This window comes from Diuraphis noxia, unplaced genomic scaffold, assembly GCF_037042655.1.
Source record: "Diuraphis noxia isolate RWA-SAM2 unplaced genomic scaffold, SU_Dnox_SAM2 contig0002, whole genome shotgun sequence".
In the NCBI taxonomy this organism is placed as follows: Eukaryota; Metazoa; Arthropoda; class Insecta; order Hemiptera; family Aphididae; genus Diuraphis; species Diuraphis noxia.
Genome location: NW_028301712.1, coordinates 27690677 through 27707717, shown reverse-complemented (window position 1 = coordinate 27707717; position 17041 = coordinate 27690677). Strand labels below are relative to the sequence as shown.

The 17041-nt window shown below is 27.4% G+C and overlaps 1 protein-coding gene across 2 annotated transcripts in view; it reads right to left on the bottom strand.

Annotated features, from left to right (window-relative positions):
* The window catches only part of LOC107161992 (uncharacterized), a 280710-nt gene that overhangs the window by 64956 nt on the left and 198713 nt on the right, over positions 1–17041 (bottom strand). For both annotated transcript variants that reach the window (XR_016190284.1, XM_089219606.1), the window contains exons 5-6: positions 6354–6515; positions 2703–2837 (exon numbers count right to left, since the gene is read on the bottom strand). Coding sequence is in view for 1 of the 2 variants with exons in the window: in XM_089219606.1 (XP_089075732.1) it covers positions 2703–2837; positions 6354–6515 (297 nt within the window). In the remaining variant the exon portion in view is untranslated. The remainder of the gene's footprint in view (positions 1–2702; positions 2838–6353; positions 6516–17041) is intronic.

Sequence of the window (17041 nt, the reverse complement as noted above, 5' to 3'; positions counted from 1 at the left end):
ACAATTTATAATTAACAACTAATTACCTTAACCAATTTTAAAGTGCTACAGCTAAAATAAAAAAATTATGTTGTATACGTACTCTTATTTTAATTTAATTTTTAATTTAAGGTGAAGTAGGTTCTATTAACGACATATACAACAAAGTTTTATTTTATTTTATTTTTGTTTAGGGTTATGATAGTGTTGTTTCTTATAATATGTGTTATAAGCTTCTAGTATACTTAAGGTTAAAGGATTTCTGAGAAAAAAATATAAAATGTAAAATATGATATAAAGAAGAAACTTTCCGTTATCTTAAGTATTATCCTAGTAAAATAATACAAAATATCTAGCAAGCATTGAGGAGTTTCATTAAGCACCCTCATTCACATTTTTTATTTAATTTTAATTTTGTTAGAATTTAAATTTCAAGCCCATATTTTCAAATTCTTCAGATTTTCTTACTATTTAAAGAGAACCTTGTGGAAATATAAATTTATCTTTTTAAAATGAAAATCCCCTTCCTACTTTATTGTGAATTATTTAATGATGATGCACATATTCAAAACTTTTTAACTATTAAAAAAAAAGATAGGATAAAAATATTTAAAAATAGTTTGACAAAAATATAATATATAATATTATGTAATATTAATGGCTCTAGAGTTTATTATAAACTTGTACCTCCAAATGCCTTACTCAAGTTACATTAAAAAAAAACTCAAGCGTTTGAAAAAATATCTTTAAGTATAATTCAAAATCTAATAAACAGATATTTAATAACTAAATTAACGTAAAAGGATAAGGGGAATTTCAATGTTCATGCTTCCTTAATCACCATTTATATGTTAATCTATAAATTGTAACTTTTAAAATGTTCTATCAATAGCACAAAAATGATGAAAATATACATATCATGTTGTTTCATTTGTTTAATCCTATATTTAAAGTATAGATGAACTTAGAGTAAGACCTTTAAATATTAAAATCAAATTTTTGAGTAAAACGTATTGAAGAACTTAGATTTTTACTCAAAAATTGTATTTTAATTTTTAAATGCTAGTCATTTGCAATAGGTATACATAAATATATGTTTTCATATCCCCACCTGTTATAAACCATTCTGGTTATTACAATGTTCTTTTGGTTCTATGTGTTATTACAGACCCATGGTTGTCTCTAAACAAACTTATATTGGTTATTATTCGTAGCCGTTAAATATAATATAATATATTTACGTATTTGTAAAATTATGTGAACACAACAATATTTCCATTTATATTGTTTTACACAAAAATGCAATTTGAACAGATCGCAAAAGGTTTGAATGTATTTTACCATTTTGCATTACTTACAGTTTTTAAAATGGAAACACTTGAATCTTGACAAGTTTACAATACATAATTAAACTGTGAATGTATCGAATACAAAATATAATACCTTTATACGTAGGGTAGATTTTTAACACAATCGAAAAAGGTGTAAAATATATTTACAACAATATACTCCATTCATGTAGATTAACATATTCTCACATAGCTTAAAAATATAATAAATAACAATTCTTATACATATATATATATAAATATTTTATTATATTATAAATATTTCAAATTTGAAATATTCTGCTTAAAATAAAATAAAATAATTAAAATAGTTGAGCCATGTATACAATTAAGTGTAAGTGTATCATATTGTATGCAAAAATCTAACCCAATCCAACAATGTAAGGTAGTGATTTATAATTATTTACATTTACTTAATTATTTAAGTGGTTATTTACGATTTCTTGAAATATAATTTACACAAAATTTACTTATTTAAGTTGATGAGTGTTAATTCGTATATTATGGTACTTTATGTTACCTAGAAGTTTTACTTAACACAAAGTTGTGAGATGTGTTAAATAAACTGTTGTTTTCTGCTTATAAATTTAGAATATATGTATCTTTTAAAATAAAGTTCTAAACCAGAATATAAAGTAACAACTTACAATTATTACTAAAGTACTAACTGTAAAACATATTAATATTTGGTTTATTATTTAGTTTAAATAGGTTTTTTTTTAATCTATTAAATATAATATAATCTGTTAACCACGGTTTAGTTTTTGAAGTATGCAAATCAACCAAACTAATAATTTTATAATATGTACAGAAGGAACGTACCTACTAATATTAAAATATTCTTTTTAAATTAAATTTTTCAAAACTATATTCATGATATGTTTAATATTAAATATATATTATATAATACTTATGATATATATATATATATATAAATGTATAGTTTTGAATGTTTTTAGTATACTTTGTTAGTGTTCACATTTTAAAATTTTTTATTAATTTTTATTTATATTACCATTATTATGTACGTATGATTAATCAAAATTATTGAAAAACAGTTTAAATTAAACTTATTAAATTATTTTAATTTATCAGAAAACTATTCAAATATATACTTATTAGATAAATCTTAATAAAAAGATATTATATAATATATTTATATATAGTTTCTATTTAAAATGTGAATTTTATATCTAAGTATTCAACAATAACTCCACATGTATTATTTATTACTCTAATTAATTATAACTCTAGTTTTAATCCATTACCTAAAGATATGGATTTTGAAATAACATGTGGTATTTTTCACTGAAACTTTTTATATTCATTGATGATTACAACAATCTAAATAAAATTTAATAAACTAAAACTTACATTTTCAATAACACAAATTAGATTTATTGTGCTTCCTTTGCCAATATGATACTCTTCTCTTCCTAAAATTCGAGCCGTTGGTACAATAACATCCAAATTATAGTAATGCGAAGCAATACCCGTTCCCATCGCCACCTTAAAACACAAATTCATCATACTATAATATTTAAAAATATGTATAGAAAATATACTAAACTAAACTGTATAATAAATTATTTAAAAAAAAATAACAAGATACAGAATTATTTTACGCTCTTATAAAAATTTAGGTGTGACCGTATGAATTAATTGCTAAAAATCATATCAAGGTAGGTATATAGCAATACACTGGACGTATCCTGCGTGGTTTTGGTTTTTAATCGAAATTTTTTCACCCAATAAATATATTGTATTTATTATTCTATACTAAAACTGTTAAAACATAGTTTAATTTAAACTTAATCTCCATCCCACCATTTCACACTCTTTACTATGCCAATGGCTATATGTCTATGTACAATATAACCTATTCAACTGTTAAATTGATTTATGAATATTTGATAAGCTTACTAGTCAATTGTAGAGAGTACCTATATTATGCAAGCGAGAATATTCAGGAGGACGAAGAATATCATTAAAACGCTTTATATTATGCCTCTCTAACAGGATTCAAGTTGTTAGTCAAAATTATTTCTCGGATGATGTAAAATCTATGATTTGTGGTTATTTTTAAAATATAGTTTTTGGTTTTTTGATACTTAAAAGTAAACACATTATTTAATTATAGGTACATTGATACTTATAAAATCCATTTATCAGGCTAAAATGTATTTTAATAAATCATTACTTATAAAGATACTACTATTATTTATAACTTATAATTTATTCATATTAAAACAAAATCCAATAACAATTTCTACCTTTAAACTTATCAAATATTTTAATTTAAATAAATTATAAGGTAAATCTTTTAAAACATCGTTAATATTTTTGGAAATGATATATATATATACATATTATTTATATTATGTTATATTATGACATTATATTAATAAGAGCAATAAGAGCTAATATATTATGAATATTTTATAGAATAATATCTCAAAACGTCAAATCTGCTATTAGCTCAAATAAAATTTAAACCATTATCCTTCCATCATCTTAATGTATCTATCAGTTTCTTTATCTTAACGGATAAAAATTAAGAAGGATGACATATTTATCCATTATTTTGTTATCAAAATTCATCTCAAATGTACAACCTCGCAATTGAAATTATCCAAAGAATAATACCATATATTATTATATTGTCATTTTATTGACGGAATAAAATCATAAAGGGAGGTGTAGTGGCCTGGTGGATTAATAAGGAGTGGGTTGCGACGTGTACCGTCGCCGGTTCGAATCTCGGTCATGGGTGGCATCGCTTTCCGGGCAGTTCACGCTATCTGGAAAGAGAGGCTGCCACCCCTCACCCAGGCATTGCAGAAACCTACGGGTGCCAATTCAAAATTCTGCCAAACATCCACGTGTTCAACCAACAGTTCACTCCCCCAAAGTTGCACAGGATATGACTCTTGCTGTCGATGCCTCAACTCCAATAAGCAAAAAATAAAATAAAATCATAAAATTATTTATGTAATTTATAACTAATAAAATATAATAAGTCACTAGGTTAGATATATGTATGTATTAAACATATATCGATCATTAAAGCAATATAAACTAATGTATTATATTAACTATTCAAATCTTCCACACTTAAGTAACACTTTAACTTTGAAAATTGTTTCAAACTTGTGAAAATCAGTGTTTGTTTACACAATAAGTAGTATTTCATAATGATTTCGCTTGTTTAAAGTGATTTACTGATCTTAGATCAGATACTCGTGGTAAATTTAAATAATTAGTCTGCCAAACAAAGTTTACAGCATTTAGATTCAGGATAGTAAAGTACTCAAAATGTATATCGAAAGATCCTTCTGAAGCAAACAAACATCAAAGTAATATCAACATTTGGTGTTGTGCAATTTTTGTAAGTACGTATGTGCTGTATATATATATAGATATAACTACACGAAGATAAAACTTTAATTTATCTAAATCCTAGTATCAAATATAAATCATTATTGTCTATAGATTCCAGACTATTGTAATTAATAATCTAATTTTTTCCAATTTTTAAAAATCATGATCATTGATAATTTAAAATTAAGGTAAAAATATCAACGATCATATTATGATATTATGTAACTATTATCTGCGAACAAAATGATTTTAAACGTTTTATAATTAAAAAAGACTATTTTAATTTTAAAAAACATTTGGTAAACGACACTATCAAATTCTGGATGGAGTGCATAAGTTTTATGAGGATCGTTTTTTATTAAGTTTTTTAGCGGAAAAAAGCTTCAATATTTAATTTTAAGGATAATTTCTAGTAGTAAATTAGATATATTTGGTACATTTTCGGTAAAATTATCAGTACTAATAAAAATAGTCTAGCTTTTATGAACATTGGAATTGTATACAATTTTAATTTGTTTCGATTTAATTACTATGAAAAAATGCATTTATTCATGTCAAGAATCCTGATAATGAAATAGGTATACAACTGTACAAGATTCCTCAAAAATTGCATTTATAGTGATTTGGAAATTCAAAAGATCACATTTATTTATTTTTAATATAGAATTGACGTAAAAATATGTTAATGAAATTCCTAAAATCTTAACATTTGGCGAATTAAGTTGAAGTTACCTAATAATTTATAACAATTGTAATTTCAATCCATAAGTCATTAAATTTTAATACATAGAACCCCGTAAACTAAAATAAATATATTCTCATTTTTTTTTTTAGATATTGCTTATTAGATACATGATTTTACAACGTTTTAAGTTATTTTGTTGGTAGGTAGGTCGTTAAATATTTATGAAATTAATAACGTTGTTGCCACCTCATGAGTGCATTAACTTTAACTTTAAGTGCTTAGTATTTTAAAAATGTCTGGCATAGTTGTATCTAGTCAACTCTAAAATTAATATCCTGCAGGTTTTGGATGTTACTGGGTAGACAATTGACCGCACTGCCACACTCTTAAAAAAAGTTATGTGTGTTTAGTTTTTATAGTGTATAACTACTATAAAATAAGAGGATATCATTGTTCACTCTCTCTAGCTCATGCTCTACATAAACAAAACACATTAACGCAGAATCATTTTTTGTATGTTTATAAGTTATCTTAGAGTAAAATCCCCCTCTACAAAAAAAAATAGAAAATAATATTTTTGAGGGAATAACATAAAGATTTTTTTAAATATTGTCTCAAAACAATTTAAACATCATTTAAATTCACATTTGCTGCCATGCAAATTATTGTATTTGATTAACTGTCAATAATTATTGATAGTTGAATACAGAAGAGTAAAAATTAATAAATTTAAAACTTAAATCTCCACAAATTGTCGATTCATTGTTTTTTGAAATCATCGTGAAAAAATTGTATGTATTTCATTGAATTTTTTTCTTAAATGATATAGTAATATTTATTTATTGTTTAAGATAATAAAACATGTCTCATGTTTATATATCTTAATTCCAGTGTACAGTTTTCTTAATAATATTAATATTATTATTATAAATAATTTATGTATATGAAAATTATTATACTTGACATTCATATGAACCAGCATCTCTCTTTTGTACATATTTGATCTGTAAATCCCAATTATCTGCGTTGTCTGCATGCATTACATGAAATCTGTCATCATTTGTATACATAAAAACACCAGAGCTTAGTATATGCCAATCTCGACGACGAACCCACGATACCTGGAAAAAAAATGTTGTTATTGATATGAAATTAAACAATGGTTGTACTAGAAATATAATACATTAAACGCCTTCAAATATTCCCCAACAATTCAAAATTATGTACATACAATGCACCACCATATTTTTATTTTTTTTAAATATTTATAAATTATTTATTAAAAAGTTTTACAAAACTGTTACATAATTTGCATACATGAATTATTGTTCTTTTACTTTGAAATAAAAATCATTTCTATACAGGTATTCGTAATTTAATAAAAAAAATAATAAAAATATAATATAAAATATTATTTTTTATTAATTTTTTAATTGTTTGATATCACGTGATAATATTAAATTTAAATTATAGTGTTGAATGCTATAAAACTCCTAAAAATCTGTTCAAAAATAATGCAGAATCTGGAAATCAAACATTTGTCAAAAATGCAAAACACAATTCACGTTTTCATTCAAAAATACTTGAAAATACAAGTATTGTATGAATGGCTTTGGAAAACTATTAAAATTGTATTTAAATAATAACTCAAACTCCCCATATATCCGATAAAATAAAACTAATAATGATTTTACTTCTTAAACATGAAATTGAAATTTCAAAACTAACCAATTTCATGAATACAAAATTTTAAAAAGAAAAACGTGAAGTGGAAGTATAAAAAACTCTGTTTTACATAATAATGTACAATTAATAATTTATTATTAACAATAATTCGTTTTTAATTTCTCATATCGTAATAATATGTTTATGGAATGCCTTTTAACGATAATAATAATTAAATACTCCAGAGGTACATTGCATTTATTATATAAAGGTTCTGATGAGAACTGATAAAATTATTTAATTTCTGGATTCAAAATAAATGTGTCTACATTAATTTAATTTAAAGAGATCTATCATACCATTTAAAAAATCATATTGCATTGTTCGACATTTCATCGATCTATAAATCACTGATAATATTGCAAATACAATTCATAGCTAATCAATTTATATAATATTATATTATATATACACAGCTTATTCATTAAAATGTCAAATACTGAAATACATAACATATTAATCAATGATTTTCTCTGGGCATTACATTTTAAAAATCAAAGCATCATATTATTATATTTTCAAAAATAATACTTAATTGTATGAATAAATGTCCATAACGATTATGATAACTATACGACACAATATAATGAATCAATACAAGTATTATAACTTATAAGTATGCGTGGGTATTTAAATTGTCTTTCGTACAACTTGAAATCATAAAATATAGCCACTATAGTTACGTAGATAAATCTCGTAAATATTTTCTAGCAGTAAATTGTATGGTGGTAACTAAATCATATTATAACATATTATCGTCATTAATTTAAATCTTATACTATTTCAAGTATTTGAGAATTGTAAGTGATTTCATACTACAGAATATCACTTATTCAAAACTGGACAAAGATTTCAATTTATTAGCAAGAAACTTGAGATAATTGTATAGATTCATACAATGTCTATCTGTGCAAAACCTCTTAAAATAATAGAGACTGAGGATTACATTGTCTTACTTAATGTACTAATTCTAAGTTGAATTAATATTATTGTAAAACACTAGTATCCGTAAACAAAACGAACTGAGTTTACCAGATGATATTGGTTCCTGCAAGACACTGTCTAATAAACATAAATTAAGTAAAACATAATCTTATAACACATTTAGGTGTAACAAAAAATAAAATAAAAACCATGTATAAATATTTAAATTAGATTAACACACAAAATATTATAGTTTATTATTATGCAACACGTTATTACAATTGCATTTTTTTACACTAAATAATTTATTCAAATTTCACTTATACCACTCATGAATGATATCTCTTCCTTGACTATCCCTGACTCCCAAATAGCTAAATTGCAAGTGGTGTAGAAATTTACTGACAGACTAATTAAATCTTAATATTGATGTTTTTTTAAAATTATTATTGAAGTACTTCCACTGGGAGGTTTCTACGCTCTGATTATATCTATTTATATTATTTTTACAACCATCTATTACCTCAGTTGTTCTTTTTTGAAACAGATTGAATAAAAAAAAATCATTTAATCCAAATCGAGCTGTGAACTGCAGTTCAGATACATCGTGTACAATTATTAATACGTTTTTAAATTTCATCTATTACCATCAAATGAACCGATCAATTCATAGGAAACGAAATATAATATGAAATATCGTTTTTTTATTGTTTTAATTTAAAGACTAATTATAAGATATATACCTTAAAATATTAGACATATTATATTATACAAATAGAAGGTTTACATTTTTAAAGAAAACAATACACAATCATTACTTGATTATGAAACAAAAAAAAAAAAATAAATTTATCCGAAAAATAAATTGTAATACTGCAATATTATATTGCAAGTTGCAACCGTATCATAACCTATAGACTATAATAATATAGGACACACGCCCAAACTTAACGATAATTCCTATACACAAGATTAATACTTGATAGGTACATTAACGTTATACTGCTGACATGATGACATGAGCGTACGGCATGATGTCAAAACTTTAATACATCAAACTCACGTAGAAACGTCGATTATATTGTGTGCTCGAGAAAAAAAAGTTTGGGTGGATTACTTATTTAATTATTACGCATCGATGGCAATCGTGTCCAATGCGGCTATGAGTGTGTTCACGTTGTGCGTGATATAACTTATTACTTCAGTCACCCAACTTAACACGAACCAAATGAACTCGAGTTGTAAAGTTCCCGTTGGGACAACGATTACTTCAAAGCAAAACATTCGGTGCACGGCGGGCTGTGGTAAAAGTTCGAGCCACAATAATAATACCTGCGCTTAGTAAGCTAGACAGCTATAGCATTATTGAAATGGCACGAACAAACGCCATCCTAAATTATAAAATCGAACTGGTACATTATAATATTATGATCCCACCAATGGCGTCCTAAATGGTTTACCGGATATAATAATAATAATAATAATTGTCTGTAGTTAAACGTCCACCATTCGTTGCCTCTGCTGTGACCATCGCGAAGTGATTGCAAGCGACGAAGACGCTGCAGTTTGTCCGACGTTGAACCACATCCGGTCCACTTTCTGTTCATTTTAGTTCACGAAACAATAATTAATGTAATTACAGTGACAATAACTTGTAGCGGGACACGTCTTGGACGAAATGTATTTCTCGTCAAAAGCGAGTTTATCCGGACATGAATAATTAAATTTCGATCTGTATAAAATGTATTTATTTTTTTACATAATAATTATTATATTTACCGAATTTAGGTTGAGAATTTGATTTGGTGCATAATAGCGATGTTAAGGTCATCAATAGCTATCATAATTCACTTAAAAGATCCTGATTTCAATTAAAAACTTGAATCAACATTGTACTCAACATCAGGATAATTATGGTTATTACATTAAAGATCCCTCATTAACCTGTCGAAAAATATTTTCAATATTGTCTATTAGACATATCATCATGTTTCACAGTGTAATGGTTTTTTAGAAACGTTGACAGTCCATCTGACGAGTATTGAGTTTTGAGTTATCGAGTCGTCAAAACACATTCAAAAATTTTCTAGCTAAAAAATGTTGTTATGCCTTTTCAATATTTTAATATTGATTCAAGTACGAATGACCAATATTGGAAAAGTTTTCTTTTAAAAGAATCTCATTCCATCCCCCGTTCATGTCTTAACATAAAAACTCACTCTGAATCCAGTCCCTTTAAAAAATAACTCTTTCCAATTTTCGTTTCTGTCTTATCCAAGTTATTTTTAAAATATGCAATCTTTTAATAATAACTTTTTTATCCATAAAATTAACGTGGAGAGATAATAATAATTGACCAAGATGAAAATTCTATTGATTGACTTGGTAACGCATTTGTAATTTCATGGAGTGTATGACATCCAATCTTCACAGAGAACTGAGAATTCTGACTGAAAATTATTATTTCGGCTTCTTCAGAAGTTATAGTAATGGCCCCATTAACACCATTTATAGGTGACTTACTTTGCACACCTTTCACTCTTAACCTTTTGACTAGCGATTTGGTTATAATATTTATTTGAGAGCCGTTGTCTACAATCGCACGGCAAGGTTTTTTCGTGCTTTCTATCTAGCACAAATACTATGGCGGTTGATAATAAAAAACTTGTTCGGCCTTTGAATGACTGTGTAGTGCAGCTAGATTTACCATTGCTTGCGGTTCGGTTACAGCTTTAGCATCATTGACTTTAAGACTACCTTGAATTGAAGGGTCCTTTGAGTGATCATGCTCGGCTGTTCTTGACTTGTTGGTACCCAAGGGATCTGCCTTTTTCTGATAAAGAAGACTATGTAGCAGCGTGTTGTGCTTGTACTTGCAGTTTCTACTCTGAGTACAGTTTGAAGAACTGTGTGCCGGAGAAAGGCAGTTAAAACATAATTTGTGCGTTTTTACTATGTTATAACTTTCTGTCAATTGCATCGCTATGAATTTGTGACAAAAAAAACAGCATGTGCGGTTGTGAACATAAACAGCAGACTGTCCGGCTTCCTTAACACTTAGCACTGATGCACTTTTTTCGTTAGTTCTATAACCCTTACTCTTATTGTATATGTTAGAATTTTTTCCTTCAAAGGACTCCAATGAGTTAGCCCCCTCTCTAGAAATTCGGCCAATTTGTTGAAATTGACTTCTTCTGTTACACCGATTGATAGGTCCCAATGTTCTAAGGTTCTAAGATCCAATTTACTCCTTGCTATACCAATTAGAAAATCATCCTACTGATCCACTGGTCTTTTTAGGGATCTTAACGCTTCGGTATGCTTTGTAATGTTAGCTATGAATCCACGCAAGTCACTGGCTGATGAACCTGCCAATTTAGGTAACTCTAATAGCGATCTGACGTGGACTTCAGTGATCAATCTCTTTCTCTCATACCGACCCTTAAGACATTTTATAGCTGTAGCATATGTAGAGTCATTAATCTCTAATGTATCAACTAAATCTAATGATACACCCTTGAGACACAACCTTAGATAATGGAACTTATCCTCATTTGATACTCCTTTCTCGTTTTCTACACGGCTCACAAACGAACTATAAAATCTAGGCCAACTATTATAATCGCCGTCAAAGCTTTCTAGTGGTAGCGGTGGCAGTGATGAACGCAAGCGGAGAGTGCTGCCCTTGCTCCTTCTTAATAATTCTTCCAACTGTTGAGCTGATGCTTTTTGTTGTTTGCTGTCTATGGCGTTTCCTGAGTTTGCTATTGCGATTTTTGTCGATTGGATTAACCTCTTAAGTTGGGCCGCTACACTGAAATATCGGGTTTCAAAATCTTCTCTTGCAGCAAGATGAGCATCATCGTTGTCGTCATCTATCTCTTCTATGCGCGACTGAATGTCCTCAAATTTATTTAATAGTGTTGGTGTTTCATTAAGTCTGGACTCAGCCTCAGATATAGCATTTGGCGATTCAATATATTTATTAACAAACGAGCTATGTCTAGTAAGCGATGCTTTTATTTGCCCTCTACGCCTAACTAGAGTTGATACTAAATCAGTGTTTGAAATTTCCAAAAAGTTTTCATCTGCATTGAGGGTTGACATTTTCACTATTAATTCTTTGATTTTATGAATACTTACCACTTACTGATAAACTCATTACCCTCCTCCTTCTGAACAGGTACTATATATTTATTATTATTTTAATAAACTGACTTCTAAAGACTAAAACTCAAATCCGGTTCGTTAGGACCAAATGTACAGGCGGAGGCTTTCAAGCAATATGAAAGGTTCCCCAACACCTAGCGCTCTAAAAAGAGTGGACTGTATAACGAGGAACTCTGCTTACACACAACCTTACTTGTAAACGGAGGGTTCGCCTGCAGTGAACAAGGGGTTGAGTGAAACAGGTAACAGACTTGGGGCACCGAAATTATAAAATAATAAATCACAAAATATAGTAACAAAATATATATATTAGTTCCTATATTAATGTGATTATTAACGGGGTAATTATAAATATGACATAGAATACTCGTGATATCCAATAATAACTAACAAACAATGGTTAGCATATGATGATACTAATAACAATTTAACTCAATATGAGTATGGTTAATTAACTAATTTAACATAATATAATACAATAAGACTCACGGTACTGTGGAGTGCGAGAACTGGCTAGCTGCACACTATAATAGCTAATATTTGCCTATAGAGCTTACAACTAACATAATTATAATAAAACAACATTACAACAACAATATAATAAAACTATGACAATATTTATTTTGTCTGACATTTCAAATTATATAATTCACTCATGCAGACTATCTCTGTTGATCGAGTTAACTGATACAACACTAATAAACATTATCACATAATATACACTTTTTAAATTTTAATAATGATTATACTAATAGTCCAGCAGTAACAAACGCAACACTATTGTGCGTGTTATGCTATTAACATTAACCACTCATAACTCAATACTAAAAAAGGAAGAGAGAAAAAAAACTCAACTGACAGTCTTCTTAAAAATTTGTTTTCTTTACATTTTTACATTTCTTACACATTTGATAATAAAATATTCTATCAGGTGGTTGACGGAACGTAGGTGCCAGACCAACCACTAGAGCGCAGCACATAATTGTTCACGCGAGAACATTTAATTTTATTATTTTTACAGGAAACAGTTCCAAGCTTCGTTTCCATAAAAATAACTTTTCTTTCGGAATGAGTTACTTCTCAACACTGCATGTTGATTACGACGAGGATTTTCGTATTAAATTTTCAAGCCCTATCAGCTATCACAGAGGTATCCAAACTGTGCGTCGCAGCTACAAGGGATTTTCAAGAGTTTGCTCAACGAACCACCACAATGCACCAGTAACCACCTTTAATGTAGGTCTTGTATAATTAATATTAATATTATCTACAATCATTATGGAAACGGTAACTAAATACATCACGCGACCATTTTAAAATGTATTTCTAGTACTAAAATCATAGTTATTATCGCCCATATTAGCCACAACGTGCAACGTTGTATATGCAGTTATGTTTAATTTTTTACATAATAATTTGAGATCCATTAAAATATTGTGAACACACAAAAGAGCTTTGGAATGAAAAATATCGAATACCTCTGAGTTTTTCACTAATCAGGTTTTAAAACGAATATTCATTAGGTAATAATATACTAGCTCTTCGGTGGGTGACGTGATAGCTCAAAGTGGGTATTGCTTTTGGAGACAGAGTCGTTAGATTATATAAATCTCACCTGTATTTCACCACGAGTGAACATCAATTATTAAATAACTTAAGTATGGAAATATGACTGTGTTGAAACGCAGAAAATATGTGACAGTACATCAGGTAGGCAATTAACCTGCAATGGACTGCATAAATGATGGCAACTTTGATAGCTAATAGGTCTGGTCTTGTGTTTTTATGAAATTCAAAACAAAATTGTATGAAATTTAAACAGTGTAAATCTGAAAGCAATTTGAGTATCTAGCAAGTCATTCACACCAAGTTGAAATCGATAAACGTCCGACTTAGTCATCTAGATAGGTCCTGTGTAGTGTGTTGGATTGTGGACAATATGTTACAGTAAATCAGATAGGCCCAATTTGAAATTAACGATAAACACTAGTACCATATACTTATAAAATAATAAAATTAGAATTTAACTTAGTCGATATGAAAATAAATTAAAATGGGACAGGATAAATGTTTATTATAATATTATGTTCAATTATTGAAAAATTCATAGGGATATTAATTTGTTGAAAATACTGTAGGTACTATAGGTAAAACCAATTTATATTATAATATAAAAATATGTTTTTGAGTACACACAATTAGTTTATTAATATCAATTATGTACCTAAATAATATTAATGTATAACTGTAGGTTTTAATTTATTTTGAATGTAATGAAATTTAACATTTTATTGTAAATATTAAGTAGATTATTTTATCAATTTTAAATAATATTCTAACATATTTATAGTAATGATTCAAACTCCTTTTGTTTGTTTAACAAAAAAATAGTTAAAATTTTTAAATTAATATTTATATTTCTAATATTCCAGAATTTACTGTGGAAACTAGGAACTTAAACAATACTTCTGTATGCCAATTGAGAGAAACCGTTCATAAAAATTTCAAATGGATCACAAATGAAAAATACTTGGGTTAGTTGTTTGCAAATTACAATATGAAAAACTACAAAAATTATATTATATTACCTAAGTTTATATTTTGGCAAGTCCTTTTAAAAATATTTTTTAGTTCAGAAAAAAGTTTCCCCTTACTTCAATTTTTGAATTTTAGGTCACTGCTCACTAATTAGTTATTTATTATATACTTAAAATACAAAATACAGAGGTATTCAAACTGTTTCATCCCACGAATTCTTTGTGTGTTTATTATATTTTAATGGATTCCAAATTATTATGAAAAAAATGAAAAATTACTGCAGATACAATGATATGGCTAATATGGGTGACAAATATAATTGTGACTTTAGTACTAGAAATAAAACTTCAAATAATCGCATGATGTGTTTCGTTATCGTTTCCATAATGATTGTAAATTATATAAATATGAATTATATAAGACCTACATTAAAGTTGGTTTTCGATGCTTTGTTGTGGCTCCCTTCGTAAACTCTCGTGAGTTCCATCCACAACGCACGGTTTGAATATCTTTGATATAGTATCTTCATATTTGAGTACTCAAGCATTTTTTTAAATGACATTTATTGATGAAAATTGATTAGAAAATAATTTTTATGTGGTATCTATAATTATAGAGATGCTATGAGATTTTCTTTTTGTTTTCAGCGAAATAATATATGTAGGTATTTTATGGAAAATTATTTAGTAAGATTATTTTGAAAATAGAAATTCAGACATGGTAGTGTATAATATAAAACTGTATGATAGTAGGTAAGATATAGGAACAAGGTTTATGTCATAGGCAGATTTCTGATACGACGAACAATCAGAAAAATATATTTGCCACCTTATTTTTTAGTTTAGTTTAGGCCGTCGAATTGTTTAGGACAGTTGTAAAGTTGTGTATCAGACGAATAAAATAATAGACCTATTATGACAAATTTCGTATTTTATGAATTTCTATTTAATAAACTAAATGTCTCACACTTTTCTTCAATATTACAATTGCGTACGTTCTACCTAACTAAAATTAGTACAACTTCACCGTTGCTCACAACCATGAAAATTAATTGTAACTTATATTAGGACATTTATGGTTAAGCACTTGATAAAGTTCCATATTATACGTAACTGGTTTTGTGTCTAACTTAACCTAACCTAACCGTTTTTCTGTGATTTTCTTTTGTTTTTCTCGATTTTTTTGAGAACTGTTGGAAAATGTTTACTTTTCACCTGTATAATGCACCAAGGATATTCACTTTTACATCGGAAACCACCTCCAAAGTTTGAAATTGAAGTATTATTTCGACTAGTTATGCTTTACACAGACACAAAAACAAAAAAAACACACACATCATTGTAGAATCAATACATTCATCACTTCATTCAGAATCTAATATAAATTCAAATTTTTAAATATTATATTATAAAACAAAATAACTATTTATTTGTCCCGTGTTCTAATTTCTAAGTGGGGGATACGTTGTCTCTTTGTTTATGACGTTTCACCGCTGCGTCTGATAGTAGGTTTTTATGGTTATAACATATAACCATATAGGCGCACGTTTGGTTAAAATATAATATGAAATTTAAATAAAATAATAAAATTACCACCCCCTGCATTTCATACCAATGTGCGCCTAAGGTAAGTCATAATAACTATTTGGTATGCTCACAATAACATATTAGTACCTATATTACCCATACAAGTTTTACCTATTTTAGGTACCTATTATATAGTTAAAAACTTATATTATTTTAGGTATACTAGAGTAACTACAGACAAAAAGTATATTACTATTTACTATATAAATATAGAAAAAATCAAAAGTCATTTGTTTGTAAATCGTTATTTTACGCTTGAATTTTGATTTCGTGAAAATGTTAACACTCGTCAAATTTTTTTAATTGGATGATTCTCACATTTTTTTATAATTACTCTAAGCTTAACCTATGGACAACCTTGAATTAAATGATCAAGTTTTAGCTTTAAATGAAAAATTTTTTATAATTTTTAACTTCAAAATAATTAGTAAATATTCATGATTTTTCCAATATTTTCACTTTAAACGTTTATAAAAAAAATTGCAATTATGCTTTTTTATAATTTTTGAAAGACAGTAAGAACGACTCATGTAGAGTCTTCTGTTAACTTTCAAGTATTTTGTCCCAAAGAATTTTTTTTTATCAAAATTTAAAAAAAAATCGAATAACTACCTAACAAATTACATGCAATTTTCACGATTTTGTCATATTTCGTAATAATTTGAACTTTAAGCGCCTTAAAAAAAAAAAATGTGACTTACGAT